Source organism: Prinia subflava, chromosome 2, assembly GCF_021018805.1.
Source record: "Prinia subflava isolate CZ2003 ecotype Zambia chromosome 2, Cam_Psub_1.2, whole genome shotgun sequence".
Classification (NCBI taxonomy): domain Eukaryota; kingdom Metazoa; phylum Chordata; class Aves; order Passeriformes; family Cisticolidae; genus Prinia; species Prinia subflava.
The window spans coordinates 58,509,343-58,533,937 of record NC_086248.1 but is presented as its reverse complement, the minus strand read 5'-3'; the positions used below and the strand labels follow the sequence as shown (position 1 = coordinate 58,533,937).

Sequence of the window (24,595 nt, the reverse complement as noted above, 5' to 3'; positions counted from 1 at the left end):
CCATGCAAATATATTATAGCATCTGAGACAAAATTCATGACTTAATGTCCTAACAGCAGAGTTCTTGAAGCAAATTTCTTGAAGGCTCTGAGTTCTTCTGATTTTGGCTTGTGCTGAAACACAGTATTTTCTCATGCCATTTAATTAGCACACTGAGACCATCAGATTTAATTTTTCTTAGTCACTCTTCAGCTCTTGACAGTTTCCGTCCAAAAGAAAAATGTGAAATTTATGTCTTTATCTTTCATTAAAGTAATAGAATGGATTTTTGAAATGTCTCTTTGGAAATAGTTTTCTTAGGTCTCTCCTGCCCCATAGACATGTGATAGGTATGTGCCATTTCAAGTCAGATCCATCAGCTTAAGGGAGAAAATCACTTGGAAGGTGATGGTGTCAAGTCAGTTGAGAAGAGAGATTTTAACTGCTGATTCTGTGCAAGATTCAAAACACAATGTGCTTTGTAGAAAATAAAGTCCCATTACCTGTATAATTGAAAGAAAATTATGTAACTGAATCTCAGTGCATTATACCCTCATGGATACCTTATACATAATCAAATGTAGAAACTTCTGCAAATCAAATGGAACTGGCCAGTTTTAATGCATCTTTTCAGACAGCATGCATTGAACAACTTTGGTAGGTGTGGCCCACCTTTAATTTTTCCCCTCCCCAGCATAGTGCTTTAAGTGGAGAGTCTTCCCCATAAATGATAAAAGGGGCTGTGGGGTCGCAAAGCCCCTTCTATTGTGATCATTCGGTGCTTTCCTACCCAGTCTAGAAATCCGGGATCTCTTAAAAGTGTTAGGGAAATGGCATGTTCACTGAAAAATACCTCTGCAGTTGTCTATCAAAGTCCATGAAAATTGTAAATCAGCCTTCAGGGAAGGTTGAGTGCCCAAGGGCAACCTCTGCTGCAGTAATGTTCTAGTGTATTCAACTGCCCATCTTCTTTTCCCAGGTCCACAAGAGGTGGCTCAGGTTCCTCCCCTTCTGAGGCTGGGCCAGCATGGCAGTGCCCATCCTTCTTCCTCAGAGTCCTCAGAGCTGCTCTGCCACTTCAGCTGCTCCTGCTGCTCCTGATCGGGCTGGCGTGCCTGGTGCCAATGACCGAGGAGGATTACAGCTGTGCTATGGCAAACAACTTTGCCCGCTCGTTCCACCCCATGCTAAAGTACATGAATGGTCCTCCTCCATTGTGAGGGAGACCTGTGAGACAGTGGGAGACTTTGCTGGAGTGCTGGCTGGGAGCAAGACGGTTTTAAAGGGTGACAGGGTTCGGCGTGGCAGCTTTACCTGCCTGCTGTTGCCCCCACTGTGCCCATCTCTCTCTCTGCTGGCACTCCGCTCGAAGCGCGTCAGTCTGTCAGTGTCAGACTGCACAGCCTGTGTTACCTGAGTAGCATCATTTCAGTGCTGCATCCTGGGTACTAAGGAGGATGCAACATGTGGGAGGGAAACCTCTTCTGTACAGCTTGTGGGATCTTTTAGCCACTTTATATCCAGGTCATTGCCCTGTACTATGCATAGCCAAGGACTTGATACTGTAGATCCTTTCCTGTGTGCTGCTCTAAACAACCCATTAGCCAGTCTTTGTTAAATACCCTCTCAGTATCTACAGTATACAAAATAATCAATGCTTAAGGGATTTTAGAGCATTTGTAACATAAAATTTTAAAGAATCTTGTATGGCAATGTATTATTCCCTGTGGTTTCTGTTTCAGGCATGGTGTTCTAACTTTTGCTTTGGATGCACAAGGTGTAAATCTGAGAAGCACTTTTTTAAGGTTTAAAAAATGGATGTAATAAATAAGATTGCAGAAGTTTTTATGAGGAAAAAATGTTGAATGTCAAGTTGAAAAACAAAGAACATATTTATGTATGTACAGTTTGCTAAGCCAAGTTTTGTTTGTATTGATTTCTTTGCATTTATTATAGATACCATAAAATATTTTGTCTACGTGCTTTTTAATGACAACTATGGAAACCTCTAAGTTTAAAACAAGATATGTATGGTATAAAAAAAACCAGAAGACATCCATATGCTGCAATTCAAAAAGAATTAAAAAAATCTGTAACAAATTAATGGCATTAGGTATATGTTTGAATGACAAGATCTGGAAAATTAAAACTGGCAGAATACATAGGAAAGTATCACATTAGAAACTGTGCTAATATTGAAAGCAGTACATGTTTTGGATTAATGATTCATCACTTCAGGTTTTTCATTTTTCCAATCTGCTTCTTGAAGTTCCCTCTCACCTATATGGGGTTTTTTCCCACTTGTGTTTCTGTGTATGCATTCATGTGCAACCTTTGACAATTGGGGTTCTACCAATCCACACCAAAGCAGACTTTTTCCTGTGGGTATACTGGAAACTTCGTAATATTCTCCATAGCAGCTCAATACCAAGATAGATAATTATGTTTTACCCATCCTTATTTTATTGGAATAGGACCAAAACATAAGCATAAATAGCAGAAAAAGAGAACAAATTGAAAACTCATTAAATTTCCAGAACTGTTGCAAAAACTTGTGGTCTACTCAGTGGCACTCTGCCCAGCTTGTCAGTCGCAACTTGACTTTGAAAGAACAGGATTCTTCTCAATTATGAAAAAAAAAATACAGAGCATGGCTCTAAATTACTGATCTTTAATAAGTTTGGTGGATTTGAAGCCATGACACACACATTGTGAATTTTTCTTCTGAGTTAAGTGTTTTTACTTAGAATATATTGACTTGCATGACAGAAATAAAAAGGCCAGAAAAAACTACAAGCACATTAGTTGCTGTTAATGTAGAATTAATTTTTGACATACCATCTTTTGAGCTGTTATGAGGAGAGGGTGGTCAGAGGTAGGGAACCACAAGCTGAACTCCAGCATTTGGAAGAGCCAAAATAAAACTTCCTTTTCAGATAAGTGTAACATCAACATCTTTATGAAAAGGATTCTGTATGTTCACAAAATATTTTCTGTGTCTGAGACACAAGTCTGGACTGACACAAGTGTGTTCTTCTCAAGGCTGAGTTTCCTTCATTACTATTCAGAAGTTAGGCTAGGCTAGATTAGTATTCATAAACACTCATTCTTAGAGACAAAGATAAGGAACATACATTTGAGCTACAAGGAAGAGCTGTCACTTGCAAAAGGCCTGAAATATTACATAAAATTGACCCCTCTTTTCTGATATTGTTCTCTTTGGTGACATAATTTAATCAATGTAATCAGTGCACCTATGTGACTAATTCTGTAGTTTGCTGGATCTGTTAGTCTAGGTCTGTGCCTGTTTTAGACATCCTTTCATCAGCCAGTCTCTGCTGGTTAATTTTTTATTTAAAGATATTTTTTGTCTTCTTAAAAAAAAAAAAACACTGTAAAGGAAAAAAAAAAGACTCATTTAGTGAGACGTAAGGCCCTCAGCCTCACTGTCTCCTATTTTCCAGGAAATAAAGAATGTGGAAGATCACATCATCAATTGTCAGTAGCCCTTTCAATTTCAGTGCATTTTTGAGTAATGATTACCTGCAGGACACACATGACTGTCTCTCCTCTGCCTTGCTGGTGAACTGCTGGACAATGTCCCTCCTATGCTTTGCTTTCTTCCAGCTGTTTCAAAGTAAAGTTTCTTGTGTTCATACCTTCAGGCTCTGATCTGTAGCAATAGATCTGACTATCAATGTACTGATAGCTGATGTAGAGAACTTTTTTTTTGACATCAAGGGATCTGCTCACGCAAAGCAGTCCTCCCAGTGAACAGCAACTTCTCTACAATGCCTGTGAAGAAGGCAGTTGCAGATGGTGACACAGACCCATTAGAAAAATGTCATAGACAGGAAAAATGCCTGTTGTAAATTCTAAATTTCCCATTCCTTCAAGGACAGGAATGTCAGTCTGTAAGCTGATGTGTCAAGGGAATTGCAGACAATTTGTGTCACTAGATTAGAGGGTCCTTTGAGTGCCACTTTGGAGTTACTGCCTTTGATACTTCAGGTCTCAACTCAAAATCAGCATCAGACCAGTTAAAGTAGTTTGAACAATATGCTCCTACTAAAGGAATTCTAGCCATGAACCAATTCCATTATAACAACTTCACATGTGATTTTGCAGAACTGGATCTTGATCCTAAAAACTGACACAAAGGAGGCAAAATGTAAATAAGTGGGCAGGCTCTTCTTAACTTCCATCCCAAGACCACCAGTGACTCAGAGGTCTAGCTTAAGTGGCAAATCCCCATGAGATAACAACACATTCATTTATCACCACAGCATGAACCAAGTTAAATGGGGCAGCTGTAGGGGGGCAAAAGCACACCCAGAAAGCTGACGAGCATTGCAGCCAGTGTCACCAGCCAGCTTGGCAGCCTGGGCATCATTCTCATCCTGATAATGGGATGCTAAAGTTCCTTAAGAAGCGCACAAGTCGGGACTCTGAAATGCCCTGTCTTCTGTGATAAGCCTGCAACCCAACACCTCTTTCTGAAACATCATCTACTTGGGCTCTGCAAACACAAGGACTGATTTCTGGTGATGCACCTTGAGGCTCAGCTGCAAGGCATGAGAAAAGGCAGCGAAGGAGTTGCTGAACTCTGGCTCTGCATTGAAATTGTGTGTTCAAGCATGGAGAAAATAGACTCTGCCTCGTGGGGAGCTCAGGTCATAACTATATTTTTTTCCTGTTTTCTACTGTAGAGGTGTAATCATCCCCCCACCTCTGCAACTCTGAACCTTGCTTATTAGCTTGTAGTCACCTCAGAGCTAGTGAGTGTTTAAAGGTAACTGGTTACTCAGTGACTCCAGACGGTAGTATCAAGACACTGTGTCATTATGCTTGTATTGATAATAGTGAAAAATAATAAGCACAATTTACCCTAGACTCCCTGCATCTCTTCATGGAGCTTCATTTGTGGACCATGCTTTGCAAAATCTGAGGGCAGTCTGCAGAGTGATATTTAGAGACATTAGACAATGTTAGGAGTATAAATGATCTCGACAGAAGTAGTGTGCCCTTATTCCTCATAGCTGTGAGCATGATGATGCCCATTACCTACTCCCCACCCTGCTCCAGCAGCGATAACAGCTTCTTTCTGCAACAGATCAATAGTTCCTCGCCACTGGTTTGCCACCTTCCACCTTTGTGAACACGTGCAGTATTGCTCTCTCCTTCCTTAGAATGTTTTTCTGCATCTGGCTATTGAACAAGAACAAAGATGCTGGGCTTGCTTATGAGCAGCCATCCTTGGCCCTCGGTCTTGTGTTATTTGTGGTTGAGAGATCTGTTTACAACTGATAGCATCTCTCAACATCAGCTCATCATCATCATGTGCATCTGAGTGGCTGTGTGTCTGTGTGTTCAAAGGCATAACAGACACTGGTTGCTCACAGCCTTCAAACTCCAGATGCTATCAAGACTTAGCAACAGTAGGAGGATTCTGAGAAATAAGAAAAAGTCAAGGAGAAAAAATGTAGTTTCTAAAGCAATAGAAACTATTGATCTCTCTTTCTGGCACTTACATATTTTATTTGTGTTTAAAGCAATGGATTATGGAAAGAAAAAAGGCAGAACAGTGAGTTTTGATTTAAGCTGGGTGGTTTGGCAGCAGTCAAAAGTAGAATTCATCTAAAGCAGTATTTGTCGAAATTGACGGGAGAGAGTACAGGGGACAGGTCTTTTGGGTTGTGTGTATTTATAGGCACAGAGTTCCCTCCATAAGGGAACTTGTCTGGGTAGTGGCTGAGTTTTAACCTCGGCAGCATGTAGGGAAATGCACTGCAGCCAGCTGAATTCTGTTGTTGTTGCCCTGTTTGGCCATAATTAGATGCAGAGGGACATAGGTGTGAAACCTGTATTTGGGAGAAGTTGTGCTGTGGTAATAATATTAAGAACATTAGAATGTTCTAATAATATTCCCCAATAAATAAATAAATAAATAAATAGGAATTATTTAGAGAATTAATTTGTCTTCCCAGAAAGGAGTAGATAAAGATGTGTGAAACAAGATAAAAGAAAATGAGTAACTGCTAGCTGAAGTACTGAAGATTTGTCATAGACTAAGTGACAGAAATCTGAATTTTGTTAAATGATTGCTCTAAAAGCGGATAGGAACTGAAAGCTGAAACAACTATTGTTTGGTGCCACCTAATATATCATTGCAGAAATGAATTGGTCAAAGCTGCTTTGTTCAAGTAAGAATCTATTTAAAGATCTGAGACACAGAAAACGGATTTGACCACAGTGAGGTCCGAGTAACACTGGCACATTTAACTTTTTGGAAAGGCAGGATGCTTTAGGAAAGTATTGTCCATTTCTTGTATCAAAGGTGTCCTTGGTGATGGGGGAGAGGTGCACTAGAGACTCTTCTGGACAAGGGTCGTGCAGATGTGGATGTAGTTTGCACACAGGTTACTCAGATCAGGCTTCTTTTGTTTTCTGGAATGTTGTTATTCCTAGGAGACTGCTATTATGGATGTTGTAATTCTGGGTTTTTCCATTCCTTTGTTTTTAGAAAGGATGTTTTAAAAAACAGCTGGAATTAAACCTATCAGAGTCCACTTTTTAATGTAAGCGCTTAAAAGGCTATCCAAGAAGAGGGGCATTGATGGCTGTAGTATTTTTTTAGAAACAACTCAAAAATTGTCTGGGAAATTCTCCTGGCCATAGAGCTGCAAGTTAAAACATATGGCTGCGATTTTGACTCCTTTGCTAGACTTGAAACATGGTGCAGGCAAGTATGTAGACTATGGGGGCAAGGGGAGAAAAAAGTACTGGAAGAAAGTATGATGCTGTAGCATTTTGGTTGAGATAGATAGACAAGATAGGTAGATAGATAGACAGATAGATAGATACAAACAAGACATTTTTGAGCTGTAGTTTCTTTTCTTATTTTCAGATTTAATGTAAGCAAAAATTAATCCTGTTAGGGCAGACTGGAATTCAGTCTTTCCTGCTTTCATACGAATGCCTAAACTTTCAAGCTTTTCTGTGCCCTGACTCTCACAACAAAATGGACAGCACTTTTTGCTCATCTCTAGAGTATAACATACTTGTTCATCATAGATGACAAGTTCTGAAGAGGTGAGTGAAAAATAGAAAGATTTGCTTCTTCTCAGATTCTTTTTTGTCCTAGAGAGCAGCATCGCCTTTATCTGTAGAGAAGCTAAATACCTTGGTCCCAAAAGTGTCGCAAAATCTGACTAAAAATGCCCAAAAACACATCCTTTCCTCACGTGCACATTTTTCATCTGTTTAAAGTTACTTTCTGGAGTTTAATGTAACATTCTGGAGTTGCGTGCAAATGTGTAGGAATGGAAGACAGCAGGAGATAAATTTCATATCACCTGTATGCCTGCAGAAATGAAGACATTACCAGAATGACACCTAAATACTGCAGCACAAAGTTCTTAAAGGGACATGAGAGCTAGTTAGCCTTGCTCCTGCTGAGATAAGTGCCAAATGTTATTATTTTGATGGTCAATTTTCCTGAAGACTTCATGACCATTTTTTACACTTGAGCCTCTGTGTCTGCAGGATGCCATGGTGAATGGTAGTAATTGGAGCCTGGCTGGGTATAAGAAAAAACACGAATGCAGTGCCCTTCCATGGGCATTCTGTCTATGTGAGCCCTCTGATGAGTGCTATTTTATATGTTTGGATTTTCCTCTCCTCTTCACTGTGTGGGTGGTGGAGACAAGCAGTGTAATGCAGAGGAAGGAGATCTAAAACTTTCCAGCCATAGAAACAGCTGCTTCATGGGGTTTTTAATGTTGCAGTATCTGGATAGGGAAAAAAAAAAAAAAAATCCATCATTTAATTTTGAGGAATAAGCATGGCCAAAAGGCTTTTAATGAGTGAGGGTGTCCTACTGACTGAGAACATCAAGGCTTTAGCCCGTGAAGAAGCTGTTACTGTTGCATTATGAGGATTGCCTGAACTAACAGAAAAGAAAAGCAGTCAAATATGTTCTTTGATTATGCCTTAACTATGCCATACCTTTTTGATTAGTTAAATAGAATAAAATGTGCTGGAACAAGACAGGTGTCACGTGTCAGCAAAGAGAGAAAGGAGGGGTGTGGGGAGTGCCAATGCATCGGGCTGTGTGCATCTATTTAGGATCCCCTGGGGGAGCTGCTCTCTGAGGTGTTGTGTGTGCAGTGAGGGAAGCAAGGGTGATGGGCTCAGGAGTTTTAACTGCACAAGCTCTGCAGTGAAATAGAAAGGCTTGTCCTTGCTGTATCATTTCTTAAACTTCTTCACTCAACAGACTCAACAGTAAACTTCTTCACTCAACTCACTCAACAGTAAGAAATTGGGAATGAAGCTGAAGACCCAGGTGGCTCCTGACTATTAAAATGTGCCCAGTGCCTGGTTGTAGAAACATTCCTCCTGGTGGGTTCTGTGTGTCTGGGGAAGGTGATGAAATCTCATCCACATGCTCCCAGCATAAAAGACACATCATGGGAGGGAATGAAGGTGAGGGATACAGACTCTTTTCAGTTGTTTCCGCTGACAGGGCAAAATGCGATGGGTGCAAACTAAATCACATGAAATCTGAGCACAGGCGAAATATTTGATAGCATGAAGATCATCAAACACTGGAAAAGGGTGCCGAGAGAGGTAGAAGGGCCTCCTTTTGTGGCTATTCAACATTCAGCTGGGCAGGGCCCCGAGCAATCTTCTTTAGGTGATCCAGCTCTGAGCCAGGAATTGGACTAGACAGTCTCCAGTGACCCATTCCCATCTCACTGCACTGTGATGCTGTGTTGTCGTCTCATGCTGCAGAAAGAAATGGGGAAAAGAATGCCTAATCTCAGGTAGTGTGCAATCCCACATAGTGTGCAATCTTGTGCTCATTCAATATGTTACAATTTTTGCAGAGGTAAGTATGTTGAGACTATCTGTGCAGTTTTTCATTTAGGAGTGCCATACTTTTGATTTTGCAGGAATATTCTCCTATATAGCTGCTTTTTTTTCCTTTTTTTTTTTTTTTTTTTTTAGGTGAAGTCTGTAAGTTCAGTATTATGTAGCAACTGTCTCCTTAAGTCATTTCTTCATGAACTGTAAGCGCTCTTCTGCTCCTTTGGTTAAAAAATTGTGTAAAGCGATGAAATGATACCATATTTTGAATCAGCATTGAAAATTACTTTATGATATTGAGCACAAGTATGTGTTCAATTAGTTCCAATTACTCTAATCCACCCTTGGTGGCCCAAGAAGCAACTTGCAGTCAAGTTCTTTGTTATGGAAGTGTACTGCAAAACAATCACATGATTTGGAACCATTGTTCAGTTCTACTCAGCACTTAAAAATCCCAACAGTCCCCAGCTTTCTTTTAGAGTCTGAATAGGTTATTTGCTTTCATATTTAACAAGGTGAGGTTTGACATGAATGAAGCCTATCTCATCTTCATTGTAGAGACAATACTTAGAACAGAGGTAACCATCTTGCAATTTTTTTCCTTTTAAGAACAATGAAACATGCTATAAAAATAAAGAGTTTTTACATACATATTCATATAAGAAAAGAACCTATGAGCCAATAGTCCTATGTTTAACCAACATGGCACTGAAAATAGTTTTAAAAAAATCAATATAGGGTTATAGTCTCCATGTTACTGATAAATATATATACTACAAGTATTGAAGTATGTCAGTATGTATGCAAATGCTATAGATGACTGGTTGGATTCTTTGCAAACACCAAATATGATTTTGAGATTATTTTACAGAATAGAGTTGAGTTCAAAGTGGTCTTATATGAATAAAAGTATTTTTTATTTCTTTTCATCTCTTCCTGATGGCTTAGTCAAGACAATTTCTTTTTCCTGGTGACTAGTTTCACTTGGGAAAGGAGTGCTATTTGTCTTGACGTAAGCTAGCACATGGTAAGTGGCAGTCAACTTTAGAAGGCTAAATTCACACAAATTGTCTCTTCTGCCATAATCTATTTCACAAGCCAAAATAAGGAATGTAAACCAAAATAATAAGAATATGAAAGCACATAAAGTACTAGGTACTTAACTAACTTCCCTGGTGCCGTTAGGGTTACTAGACACTACACCCAGCTTGTTGTTGACTCTAGATAGGAAGTCTCTGATTCTTTTCAGGGAAAGTGAAGAAACTAAGAAGCAGTTTTTACTTTCATTTAGATGCACAGAAACAGACACATTCTGATTCTTTCCAAAGCAGTGTATCATTCTGCTGTCCACTGGAAAACAAAAAGCAGAGAAGCATATTTTTAAAACATACAAAATATAACAAAATGAAACAATGTGTTGTGATTAATTCTTTATTTTCAACATCAAATACATTGATAAAAATCTTGCACCGATTAGGTAGCCTACCAGATTTTTATTTAGAATTTTTTAGAACTTTTTTGGATGCAAAACAAAGAAAATAATACCTCACCAAACCCAAAGACATCAATAATTTCATATACATCATTGAAAGAACAGAATACTTTGACAAATACATTATGACAGCTGAGTCTATACCAAAGAAAAGACTTTGCATTGACAGACTACATAGTGCACACAAAAGCATTGGTTTCATAGTACATACAATAAGGTAATACATAAAGCGGCTTTATAATGCAAGTCTCGTGACCAGCAGTATATCCCTTCCTTTTTCAATGGGCACTTTCTGAAGAAACAGACTTTTAATCATAGGCACACAGGATTACAGAATTTACTAATTTGCAAGATGGCAGCATAAAATATATTTTTGTAAATTTTTATTTCTTTAGGCACACTTGAATGCAAAAGAATTTAACATCTTTTTAACACAGTGCAAAACCAAATACCCTTTTTGGGCATCCCTTTGAAAATAACTTTCAGGATATAAGGCTACCTACATTTGAATGATCAAAGGGAACCATGAGTAGAAAGGATAGGACATTAATATTGGGCAAACATTAATTTTAAACTCTCAGATCAATTTGAGATTATGCTACACATGCAGGTAACAGCAAAGATTGCTTTGTATTACAATACCATTGTTAGCATCACCCTTCTCTTACATGTGATGACACTCTATCTGTAAAGCCATATTATGGTTGTAGATAGCATTGAAAACATCAGTCTCTATTCAAAGTAAGAAAAGCACTTCACACAAGTTCAGCTGAGAATGCCTTATATACAAAATTCCATTATCTGTAGGTTAAGTTGCACTCTAATTTTAAAGCAGGAAATTATATACACAAGAGAAGCTTGCCATGTTCTTACCTAAGCCTGTAATAAGACTAAAGACCTACTGAGGCAGAATTTTTACTTTGTTGGTAGTTTGCTTATTCTTAAACATTTGGCACAGCTCTTAAGGAATCAAATGTGAAATGGATGGAGGCTCCAATACAAATCCTGGCTCGTATGAAGGGGATGGTTTGGGGGTTTTTTGTTTGCCTTTTTCCATCTCAAGGTCCAGTGATCTGCTGACAGTCCTTGCAATATCCTTGGGAGTTCAGTTCAGATTATTTCTTTAATTACATTTTTAAACCTCTCAGTGTAGAGAAGGAGAAAAATCATCAAGTGATGTCACTGAAACATAATAGCAATTTTATCACAACACACATCGAGAAACTTTCATTAAACTATTTTACCCAAGTACAAATCTTACTACCCCAGCTGGGAGTTTTACCTGAGACAAAGTCTGCAACATTGAGATGTGGCTCAAACCACTATAAACCAGAGTAATTTTCACACATTCAAACACCCCATATTCTGACACCACTAAGTGCTACACATCTCCCTATCTCCTACCTCCCAAGCTTTTTACAATACTTCAGTAACAACCATGTTCTCAAGCAAAGCAAATTCATCTGGTCTATTTATGTTTGCCTTGTGCTGGTATTACATTGCCTATGTTTCTAGAGGGTTTTTTTGATGTTTTTGGTTTTTTTAAAAAATCCATGTATAAACCTTAAAAAATAAGTATTTTGTTAGCTGTCCAGAGACATCACTATGAATGTTTTGGTAAGAGCATAATTAGCTGCCTTGAAAAGTTTTCTTTCTTTTTTTTTTTTTTTTTTTACATGCTATATATTTTTATGTAATATCCAGCACCAGGTATTCAGGTAGTACTGGTTTGTCAGCTGCAAATATAAAGTATATATGTATATATATATATACACACATAAAATAGCATCTTGTGAAATAACAATTACCAAATGTCAGGCACAATTGTTTGCATACATGAGAGCATCATTCAGAATTACATATGAAAAAAGTTGCCATTCTTGTATCATAGACTTTATTTAATAATTGAATAGCTACATTCAGCTGTCTGATATGGGGGCCATCTTTATAAATTACTCTGGGAATGTTACTGTATTTATTAAAGTGCTGATTCAATTAAAGTCTCATTAAAAACTTAATGACATGGATCCTAATTCTGCCCCGAGGTAAATTAATGTATTACTGGGAATCACTCTTACTCTTTCTAAATTGCCCTTCACTGTTGTCACCGCAAACATGGGAGAACTGGTTGAAAGCTGAATTGCTACCTTGCAAGGGCTGAACCCAGCAAAGCATTCATAATTATTTCAAGCTGACTGATCTTATTTTGTATACAAGACACATTATGATACCCTTCTAACTGCTGCATACCACTTCAAATCATGCTTTTCCATCTTCACTGGGAAAATCTCTTGAGTGTAAAGGTACTTGCCCTCTACATGTACCATCCAAATCTGATCCTTTGTTGTGAATTGCTCTCCTTGAACTACCTGTTATCCTCTAGGTCAAATTTACATTTCAATCGATGTAATGACCTATTCTGGGATATAGGAAGGGAGGCATTCATTTAAACCAATTTGCTTCCAGCTTATGAGCTTGTGTTCTATCCTAGAGAACACCAAATTGCATGTACATTATTTAAAGAGCAGCTCTAATGCACACTGGACTACAAGTGAATGATTATGATGTAAGCAGGTGAATTTAACTACAGGGATTCCTGTGCTCCGTTCAGATCTTAGCCCGCGCTCATTTCAGTAAACCTATGGTTTTTCTAACACATCTGAAAACCAGCTACTGAAAAAACACAAATTTTCATTTTTTTTCATGACACTTAGGAGCCCTCAAAAAGCCCTCAGGTACCAAATTAGCGCTCGCACACACACATACACACAGACAAACACACATGCTTTTACTGAATACACAAAAAGACAATATCTTCAGCACATTCAGAAAAAAATTACACCATAATATGCATCAAGAAAAGGCCTATGAGCTTACGATGTTTCACATGTTTAGGCTGCACAGTTTTCAAGGAATCGTCTCGAACATTGGTAGCATGTCACTTTAGGCTTTCAAACTGCTCATATCCTCAGATATGTACATGAAACTATTATAGACACCATTATGTACATTCACTAAAGAACTGAATTCTTGACTTGAAGCACAAACCTGTCCTATGCCTTGCTGCCTTCACAACTGCTGTGAAACTTGATCTCACTGCACACAGACTCTGCCTGTGGGACAGGGAGCATAATTAGACATAGGCACTCCTGTATGGCATTCCTTGCACTGTTTCCTATATTTAGTTTCTACAGGATATTCCAACCAACATAAAGGTTTTAACTATAATAAAAACATCCCTGAACCGTTTCACTAGCACTGTGGCCAGCTGCTGTGGAGCAGCCTACACACATGCTAGGAAATACTCTCACTGGCAGGGTAGTTTCTTCCAACCAGCTATTGGAATAGTCCCTGGTCCGTGCTAACTCCCAATCTGCACCTGTCAACCAGAAGTGCAGATAGCACAGGCAAAGTTTATTATTAGATTACTAAAATATCCCTGGCATATGTAATAATCTCATTCCAGTACCCAGCAAAGTTCCCTGACATTTAATTTTCTAGCACAGAGGCAGTCAAACAGCAGCACCAACTGCTACTTTGGATAGCATATCATGTGGAGTTCTTCAATCTCTTTCACGTCTTGTTGAAACTCTTGATGTCAGTGGACCTTTTGTATATTTACAATTGGTCTGAAGAATCAAACTGTTCCTTATGAATATTCTTAGGAGCTACAGACATGCACGGAGAAAGACAGATTTATCTTTCTGAACATGCAGTCCCAGAGTCTACACCATGTCTGAGGCTCATTGCCCAGTTTTGGTGTCACAGGTGAGCTGGCTCTTAACAGTGATTTTGAAACATGCCACAACAAGAGCCAAAGAAAGCCAAGGCAAGGAAAAACCTGCTGCTCCGACTGTGATACTAGCCCTCCCACACACAGCTAGACCACACCCTGCTGAGTGAGATGGGACCATCCCACCCTTCTGTGCCAGTCTTGCACTGGCATCCTCACCCCTTGCTTTGTAGCACAACAAAGCACAGGATAGGGGGAGGGATTTTTTGTAAATACTGCTGGATGCTGTATGTGTGTGAAGACCTGTTTTTAAGACCAGATGATTTTTGTAATCATCTAGTCTGATTCAAGAGCAATTCTCTATGTTATCACTGTTTGCCATGTTGCCCTGGATTTACACTCTTGGGCAACAAAACAATTTAGCTTTCTAGGATCAGACAATATAGCATGCATGCAAAGCAATTCATCTAGAGAATATGGTAAGGGTACCTAAAAGTTTGGTCAAAATCAGCTTGAGAGGGAGTTGTCTGGTGATGTAAGCCAGCGAGGTAAAATAGTATAAATCTCAGACAGCAGTTCCTCTATACTGTGGGAAGAAAAGAGGCAGGAATCTAACTAAACTACCAAGGCAGTCCCTCGCAGTGCAGCTTCCCTATGGCACTCTAAGATGCCAGCCAACTTTCTGTTTACACTGCCCAAGAAGTCATCCAGAATCTCTACCAAACTGCTTCAAAGTTTCAAGCAAGTAAAGGATTAAGTGAGCTCAGGACTTTGGGTGGATATTAACAAAGACTACTTCTCATGAAAATACCAATATGTGTGGGTGGTACAGCCTATCAATTTATAGTAAAATGAATGTATGGTTTAGATTAGGACTTAGTTACCCAAATAACATGCAAAATTACATAAAACACTGCAATTTTTAAATCAAGCTAGCCAGATAGTCCTTGCTGGCTACCCATGGCAATGAAATGTCTTCCATTTAGGAAAAGCAATCGAATTAGGCAAGCGCTTGACAAACACTCATATGGAAAATGCTGGTGTCTGTTGTCGCTGGAGTGTTTTCAAAGGTGGCACTATAGAGGAAATGAAGCATGAGCTAGGTAGAACACTGCTGGGTTTCTCATACCCCTGTGTATGCTGGCTTCTGTTTATATCGTATTCTGCATATTCTCCTCTTCTTTGCTGTTTACATAAAAGGACTGCAAGGAATGAGATGAAGCTGATGCAGCTGTCAGCTGGCTTCGGTTCTCCTCCTCCACGGGTGCAGCACTCCTGGCTGCTGGGGCGTGCAGGCGGTGAGCGTCCAGCATCTCCAGCAAGAGGTCGTAGAGCGGAACTACGTTCTTGCACTTCATATTGTACAGGTGCTCCATTCCTTTGTTGCTGTGGGTTGTGATGGAACAACAGTTACTTTCCTAACATGCTGGGGTGGGGGTGAAGGGGAACTACCAGCTAATAATATTTGCTGGGTTCATATAAATCCTGTATTGTACAAAACAACTTACATAGCAGTGCATTTGCTATGCACATCTGCTACAGTCAAGCAGAAGGCAGCACCTTCTGAAAAACTGTAGTCCAGTTGCCTTCTACAGGTGTCTCTTTTGATCTTCCTTTCCTAAAGAGTAGCCTAGAGTATATAGACTCTTAACTTAGCCACTGTGACTAAGTGTCACAGGATGGGATGAATTTTGCTTTTCCTATAATAAAAAAATACCAGTTTTCTTTCCTGGAAAATGAGCTCAACCAATTTCTTAGCAAAAGCTCATTTATAATAGTATTCATTCTGAAAACTATGGAAAAAAATTAACTTTACTATATATCTAGAACTTCCTTAATTGTACAAATTCTTTTTAGAGGGGGAAAAAATGGTTCATTAACATAAGAACAAAGAAACTCTATAAAATGACACAAGTGAAAAAAACCACATGCACACATCCCTTGACTTTTCCCCAAAGATCTGTGTATCAGTTCAGGAGGTAAAATCTGCCTGTTTCAGCTTTAGTAGCTACGATGTGGTGTTTACTCTAATTTAAATTTCATTACCTGAAATAATGAAAATTAAAATCTGTGTAGCAACATCTCCTGTGGTTTCATAGTAATAAAATCTATAACATATCTTTGTAGAAATTTATCCTGTTAACACCTCATCCACTGAGCAACTACCTTAAGAGGTAATTTGGGAGAATCATTTGCTGCAATTACTAACAGTGTGTCAGGCAGCTCACCTCTGATTAGTAAAAGGCATGGTCCTCTAGACTGGAATATAGTAATTCTGCATTTATCCTCATCCATACAATTCACATAATGATCCTTAATCTCTTTGCTAAAGTGATTTGCGATCATGACACTTGTGAAAAGTGGTTGCATAAAAGTGGTAGGTTTTATTAAATCTTATAGGAAACTAAAGTTTGCAGAGCTAGGCTACTCCTACATTAATAATGTACTTGGTACTTTTCCAAAACCTGTGTCCAGGTCTGGGGTCCTCACTCTGAGAAAATCTTAGACCTGTTAGAACAGCCTGGAGCACCTCTCCTATGAGGAAAGGCTGAGAGAACAGGAGTTGTTCAGCCTGGAGAAGGCTCCTTACAGAAGCCTTCCAGTACCTGAAGGGGGCCTAGAATAGAGCTGGAGAGGGACTTTTTACAAGGCCATTTAGTGACAGGACAAGGGAGGGTGGCTTCAAACTGAAAGAGCACAGGTTTAGATTAGGTACTAGGAAGAAATTCTGAACTGAGAGTTCTGAGGCACTAAAACAGGTTGTCCTGTCCAAAAGTATTGTGGGTCCCCCATCCCTGGAAGTGTTCAAGGCCAGCTTGGATGGGTCTCTGAGCAACCTGGTCTAAGTGGAAGGCATCCCTGCCCATATCTGGAAGGTTGGAACTAGATGGTCTTTAAGTTCCCTTCCAAACCAGGCCATTCTATGATTCTATGACACACATAAGATTAAAAACAGATACTGCTTTCTATCAAATGATCAGCACTATCAAAACAAAAGGCTGAGGAAATGACAACTAGAAGGGATACAGGGGATAAATATTTTCACATGAATTTTTTTTTCAGCCCTTCACACAGCTTGCACTCCCACCCATGAAGGAAAAATTGTGCATGTGCATTTGTGACACCTCTCTTGCGTGGGCCCAGCACAGAAGTGCTGATTGTGTGCTTGCTCTCACCTCATGTGTCTGATGTGAGAGAGGATGAGGAGGAGCTGAGCCAGCCGTCTGTGTTGCTGCTGCAGAGAAAGACCTGACTTAGCCATTAAGTGTATCAGAGTGTCTGTGATTTTGTCCAGGACACGGTGAATATAGTCTTTCTCTTCCAGAGATTTCAAGGTGCTGGAAAGAAAAGTGTACACACCTAGAGTAGGAGGGAGAAAGAAAACAAACAAACCACAGACAAAAATTATTTTGGTGGACTCAGAGTTGCCCAAGGTATGCCCTAAGGCACCTCTTAAGCTGTGTTAAGCCATGGTCTGACTGTGGGTCAGCTTTCTTGCTTGGCAGACAGGTTGCTGCTCTGAATGACCCTGGAGCAGGGATCTGGGCACCATGGGAAAAGCAGGAGGAGGAAGACAATGCCACTTCCCTGCCTGGGTCCCACCAAGGGCTGTACCAGATAGTGGGTGACACCTGCAGCTAGACCAACCTGTGGGCTGGGCTCTTCTCTTGGTCACTTGGCTCTGAAACCTGAAGGAGATGCTGTTCCCCTTCAGAGCTCTGCAATACTTACCAACGAAGCCAAGCTTTCAGCATCTTTTGCCATTTTCCCTGCTGCTTAATATTTGATATTTAGTGATTTTCTAGTCAATCTAGAACTGAATAATGCTACCACAAAACATGTAAGCAAAACCAGGGTACGTTTATGCATGTTTGCCTCAACAAAATCCTCCCCACCAAGCAAAAGCTTTGAAAAGTGTGCTCCTTCACCTGCAAAGCTGACTCTCCTTTAAAAACTGCCCAAATCAACTGTGCAAATTTAGCTGTCATGAATCGCTTACTGCTGAAAGTGAGAAGCCTGAAGGTTTGGACCAGACAAAAACTTTTCCAGAGGAAAAAACACCTTAAAACTCCCCCCCCAGCAGCCCCTCTACATCACCTACAAGAGTCTCTAATCCAGGCATAAGAGCTTTTGCTAATAGTAAATCTTGGGAGAATGAAGCACATCAGCTTACAAAATCGGGAAATCTAAATTATTTTGGGCTGTTTTATCTTGATTTTTTTCTGGACAACAACACACAGCCAATGTGAATTAGGTCACAACAACACCATGCTGCCAAAAGAGATCTGTTGCATTCAGCATCAGTTTTTAAATCTTTTGGACTGAAGCAATAACTCTAAACAGGTCATATTGCCATAATCCAGTCCTGAGGAACCAGAGGTTTAAGATGTACATAGGGTAATACAATCAAACTCGCATCATCACGGAGTGTTCATCGTTCTGTCTCTGTAATAGACTTAAATCCTCTGCTTTGGCCCTTCTACATCAGTTCACAGAGCCAAGAGAAGATCTGGATTTTCTCCTTGGTAAAAAATGGTTTCTGGAATACTGTTTTATTTTGCTTTTCTTCAAAGCATCATATATAGCAGACTATGGAATGCAGTTAGTACTATTAAGAAGAAAAGGCACACAGACACTAGCATGCATGCACAGACTGACATACATGCTATAGCTTGTTTTCATTGATTGCAGCCTGAGGCTACCACTAGATGCGCAGACACTTTGCTGTGCATCTGAGCAGTCAGGGAGTTGAATTTTTTTTAACATCTTGGCCTACTTCATCTCCTCACATCATCTGGGTACTTCAAGGACCAGACACCTAGAACTACTGTAACCTTCAAGTGACTTTTATGATTTGGAGTCTTCTGTACTAAAAAGAACTGTAAATGTGTTTGTGAATGTGAGTGTCTCTGAGAAAGAGTAAGCAAGAAACCGCTTTAAAAACCAAAAGGATAACTAAAACACAGTACAACTTCTGAAAATCATCAGTCAGAATTCTTAATTATGGTAATGGGTATTGCTTCAAATTTGATATAGATGGATAGTACAGTGACCTTTTTTCTCACAGAGTTTTTCATAGCTATTATTATTTTTACTGAAATTAGTTCACAAACAGAAACTGGTCCTGGGGCTTTTGTCAGCTGAACCTTTCTTAGGTTCATATTTGCCTGTTGACAATACAAGGCTCGATAGCTTAACACGTACCTGTAGGGGCAAGATTCTTAAATATTACTGGTAGAACACAATCCACTAGAAGGAAATATTAATCTCATAAATGCACAGTGCCTCCAGAGAAGTTTACTTCAGCCACAAAAACCTATTGAGCTCTTGCAGCAATACCCCATAGCTTCATATTACTGAAACTAGTAAAAGAAAAGAATCTTTTAGGAGGAATCTTTTTCTCAGCAAGGTCTAGTCTAGAAGCTATTAAAAACCATAAATCAAAAAAGCACTCCCCAATAACTGTAGAGAATTCAGGCAACTGCCAGTCAATAACTGCCAAGGAAAATTGTGCTTAGTTTTCCTTTCTACACCCTCATGGTGATTGCTCCTGCCCCAGGCCACCGACCAGAGATTTCCCAAAAAAAAAAAAACTATCACACGCTTATACACATCCAAGCAGAGTTTTCAAATGAGGGTGCAGAAAATTGCCTTAGCAAAGTGATATTTAACAGTCTCCAAGGCTTTTCCAAGCCTACATTGATTAGCTACCAGGTTAATTTCCAGCTCTTTCTGTAGGTCAGTGCTGTAAAACCTAAGAGGTGCAAGAACAGAGAAAGCACCACCCTACAACCAAGCAAGGCCTGTTGGTCCATGCCCATAAAACAGACCAGAACAGGATCCCTTGGGGGATGCACTGCTACCATGCCAGCCCTTGGCATACATTGACAGAATTTTTATCTCTCACTATATATAATTCTATATTTGTTGCATGTTACTGTAGAAAAGAATGCCCTCGACATCTTTTTTGTCATAATAAATGCCAGTTTGGAATATTTTTACATTCAGACTCACAGAATGATACCCAAGGCTCTTCTTCCACTACACCCAATTGCTCTGAAGCTGTAGCAGGACAGGCTGAGGTGTGAGGAAATTCATCTCTGTACCATGCACTCCTGGAACCATTCAGCCCCCAAAATTAAGAAATAAATAACAAGAACAATGTAACAGCAACTGAAAAACATCGGGAGACATGAATAACAAGGAGTCACGAGGAGCAATGTATCAGTAGGTCTCCAGTATGCATCAAATCAGGCAAATCTTTCCATCTCTGTGGACTAGCCAGGTAACTAATTAGTTATATCAGCTGCTAAGGCAGATGTGACCTATATCTTCATGTCCAAAAGGAAAGACTGCTGCTTTGCCACATAGCACCACTCCTCCAATACACTCAAAAGTAAAAAATATGGCATCATGTTGCCCTTTCGTGATTCTAATACTTATTTCCCAATGTTAAGTAACAGCCCTTTAATATTGCACTGAATGTGGTTTTCAAAAATACTACTTTGCTTTTGTAGTCAACAGGTTTATTGCTGCAGCTTTAGAGGGGCACCTTCAGGTTTGTTATTTATCTGGACACAATGATTTCCTTGCTCTTACAGGCATGTCACCTTGGTATCTCAGGAAAACTGTGGAGGTAGCATAAGCATCTACCTTGTTTCACGAACAAAACCTTCCATCCTTTCCACATTCACTGAGAAAAACTAAAAAAAAAAAAAATGTGTTTTGTCCAAAATCACATGGAAAAGGAGTGTAAAGATATTAAACAGCCTTGAAAGATGTTGCAAAACCAGAAATGTCCAACAAAGGCAATAAACAACACTAATTCTCATGTGAAGAGACTACCAGATGTCCAAGGATTTAATAAAGAAATGTTTGTGCACACTGAATCAACTAAATCCACACAAAGCTTTAGAATGCAAATGCAAACTGCTTTTAAACATGAAAAGTAGCATAATTAATCCTATTTGTTTAATTAATCCACTTGTTTAAATCATTTTGAGATCTGCTGGTTTAATCACATGCATATATAATACAGACAGCATAATAAGCCAAAAAGTCATTTTGTGTTTATCTGCTGTTCCTTTAGTAGAAAGTTTGTGAATATTTACATATCCACTTACAGAAAGAAATCAAGTTAGGGTAGGTTTGGAGGTCAGCTAGCTCATCCTCTTGATCAAATAGTGGTAACTTCAGGGTTAGATCAAGCTTCCCAGAGCTTTGTCCAGCTGAGTTCTGAGTATCTGCAAGGATTGAGATCCTACCATGTTTCTGGCCAACCAGTTCTGGTGCTAAACCTCTCACTGGGTAGAGTTTTTGTTCTGTTTATCTGGTCAGGATCTCCCTTGTTGTGTTTTGTCTCCCTTGCAGATTGTCCCTTCCTCTTGCACCTCTGAGAGGGGTCTGGCCCTGGCTCCTCCATAACCTGCTCATCAGCTGTCTGAGGGCTGCAGTAAGACCCTCCTTTACCTTCTCTTTCCCTGGATGAACCAACTCAGCTCTCTCAGCCACGTGCTTCAGAGCACATAATGTTTCATATCTGTCCAGCACTTTATGTGAGGAGGTTGGCTATATTATGTGAAGTAAAGCATCTCCAGAAGACACCTTAGAGGATCTATGCCAGACACTTACACAACCCATACACATACCCCAAACTGTGCCACTTATCTCTGCATTGCAGTCTAATGCCTCTTAAACTGAGCATCTAGAGAGTCTGAAAGTCAGAAACTTGTATGCACATTCCCGCCATCTAGTTATAAAATCAGTTTGTTATAGGAATACAAATACTGAAAAATGTAGCTTTATGCATAAAGGTAATGACATGCAACACAGATATACATATATAAGAGTTTGCAGTGATCCCATCTCTCTTATGTGCAGAAGGAAATCTGCCTCTGATTATCACTGACTTCATTTGAGATATATAGATATAGATATAGATATAGATATAGATATAGATATAGATATAGATATAGATATAGATATAGATATAGATATAGATATAGATATAGATATAGATATAGATATAGATATAGATATAGATATAGATATAGATATAGATATAGATATAGATATAGATATAGATATAGATATAGATATAGATATAGATATAGATATAGATGATATAGAGATAGAGATAGAGATAGAGATAGAGATAGAGATAGAGATAGAGATAGAGATAGAGATAGAGATAGAGATAGAGATAGAGATAGAGATAGATAGAGATAGAGATAGAGATAGAGATAGAGATAGAGATAGAGATAGAGATAGAGATAGAGATAGAGATAGATAGATATAGATAGATATAGATAGATATAGATAGATATAGATAGATATATGGGGGGGAGTTTTGTGGGGTTTTTTTGTTTTATTTTGGTTTTTTTACAATTTTTTCCCAGTGGAATCTTGTAACAAAAAAATCCCATTAACACAGTGAGATGTGCTTATGAAGGATAGCTGGTGATGCCCAGCAGGGCTTTGTCTGAACAAAAAATTTAGGTTTATGGATCAATACTAAATATTATATCTATAAACTATATATCCACAGGCACAAAACTTCCCTTGAGCATGACTTTAATTCTTCATGTTCGAGACATGAACAGCTAATTTGTTTTATTCAAACTTCCAGTTCTTTTTCTAACTGAAATTCAAAATTTTTAGAAATCAATTGTATATTCCAGAATTATTTAAGAAGTTAATTACCCTTGAATATATTAGCTAAAATTCTGGAGGAGCATCACTTTCCAGGAAGAATATTTAATTCTATAGGAAATATTCTGCTATAGTTATCAGGGCAATGAAAGTAAAATAAAATGTCAAATAGTAGTTACAATTGTCACATGCTGGCAACTAATTAAATACAATAGCCATTCATTCCTAATATGCCACTTGCTTGCCTTAAATGTTATTTTTTGACAATTGGTTACAACCACAACAAAGCCTGAACCACATTAATATCTCATAGAACATACATAAATGATTTTATATTAGATTGTATAAATAGGTCATTTTGCTTAAACTTTGAGGAGACCACCTCCAAGCTTCCATAAAGAAAAGTGCTTGGTCAATAAAGCAACATCTGCTGCATTTACAGTTAGCCTTTGATGTGAATATCCTAAATTTGTTTTGCCTTCAATTTGGGCAAGTGATCTGTTAGACAACTGGATTAAAATAGAGCCCTCCACATCTGCTTCTCTGGAGGGGTGTACCATCTACAAGTTCAAATGCAACAGAAAAAACTTTACAAGTGGATAAATCCTCAGCATTGGGAAACTCTGGCATCTTTATTCACCAGGTAATGCCTTAGCACAGAATTGCATCTAAAATTTTTACTTTGGTGCCTACATTATTATTTTAGATGTCTACCATTTCTAAGAACAGCGTGGGTCTCATTTCTGCATATAACAAACAAATTGTCTGGAGTTTTTTTCTCATTTCAAAGATAAAATAATTATCTGGTGTGCAACAGAAGTTTTCTGTCACATGCTTCAAGTTAAATTTGCTTGTTGCAATCGTCTCATGCAAAATTCAAATCATCTAACCTTATATATTTATATCTGTATCTATACTTAACACTTGTTATCTAGTCATCTATTTTTGAAGTGTATTTCAGGATGAGATTTACAGCCAAAAACTATGAAGGAAGTGAAAAGTGATTACATCAGTTTCAGATGCCTATAATTTAATATAAATCAAACCATGATGAATTCAACCACATTTTTGCCCTTATTTCCTTTAATTTTGCCATCACCTAAGCACTGCAGTTAAGCATTGCCTTTGGGTGCCCTGTGTGGGGTTCCAGCTACTTCAGTGTCTAGTAAGCAGAGTTCTAAGACCTGCCAGCAATTGGTTCAAAGCATTTCTCTGACCACTCTCCACGTCAGCTGCACACAGTGTGTCATCAATTCACTGCATCCATTTTCTGGGTTCCATCTGCATCACTGGACAGGTTTGAGAGCTTCCACCCCTGCCTGGTGCTCCTGCCTGCATCTGTGTTGGAAACCCATTTCCATTGCTGCTGTCTCAAAATGAAAATGCCATTAAGGACAGCAGGCAGTGTTCAACCTCACACAGAAGCAGCCACAATTACCCAAGTGACAGCAAAGCACACACTTACCAGAATTGAGCAGGATGATGGACTTAAGGCACACAAACTCCTCCCCTTGAAGGTTCATCATGCGAAACCGAGCAGCAGTAGCCAGCAGCATGTCAAAGATTTCCACCATGCCCTCTACACATTTCCCTTGATTCCTGTGTGAATACCATCAATGGGGAGACATTCAGTTTTAACCTGGTGGTACCATGAGTTTTTCATCCCCTTGGACCAACACCCTCCAATTTGATTTCATCAGCTCAGGAACAAGTATATGACTTCCTACTCTGTGTACATTTGATATACGTGTGATTACAAAAGTTCCAAACATTCCAAGTAAAATAAATAAACTATTAAGTACCATATTTCCAAAAAAATTCCATTTCAAGAACTCATCACAAAGACATCACTGTGGTGGAACATTTTA

At 39.0% G+C, this 24,595-nt stretch overlaps 2 protein-coding genes across 14 annotated transcripts in view; one reads left to right on the top strand and one right to left on the bottom strand.

Annotated features, from left to right (window-relative positions):
• Positions 1-12,125, top strand: part of SYNE1 (spectrin repeat containing nuclear envelope protein 1) — a 294,687-nt gene extending 282,562 nt beyond the window's left edge. For 11 of the 13 annotated variants that reach the window (XM_063390127.1, XM_063390128.1, XM_063390126.1 and 8 more), the window contains one exon: positions 959-12,125. In XM_063390127.1, the coding sequence (XP_063246197.1) occupies positions 959-1,199 (241 nt within the window). In that variant the 3' untranslated portion in view covers positions 1,200-12,125. The remainder of the gene's footprint in view (positions 1-958) is intronic. The other 2 variants (XM_063390130.1, XM_063390129.1) reach the window with 1 other exon arrangement.
• Positions 10,266-24,595, bottom strand: part of ESR1 (estrogen receptor 1) — a 108,626-nt gene continuing 94,296 nt past the window's right edge. Inside the window, 4 exon segments of the mRNA XM_063390133.1 lie at positions 10,266-15,247; positions 15,250-15,461; positions 17,252-17,435; positions 24,193-24,326. Of these exon segments, the coding sequence (XP_063246203.1) occupies positions 15,099-15,247; positions 15,250-15,461; positions 17,252-17,435; positions 24,193-24,326 (679 nt within the window). The 3' untranslated portion in view covers positions 10,266-15,098.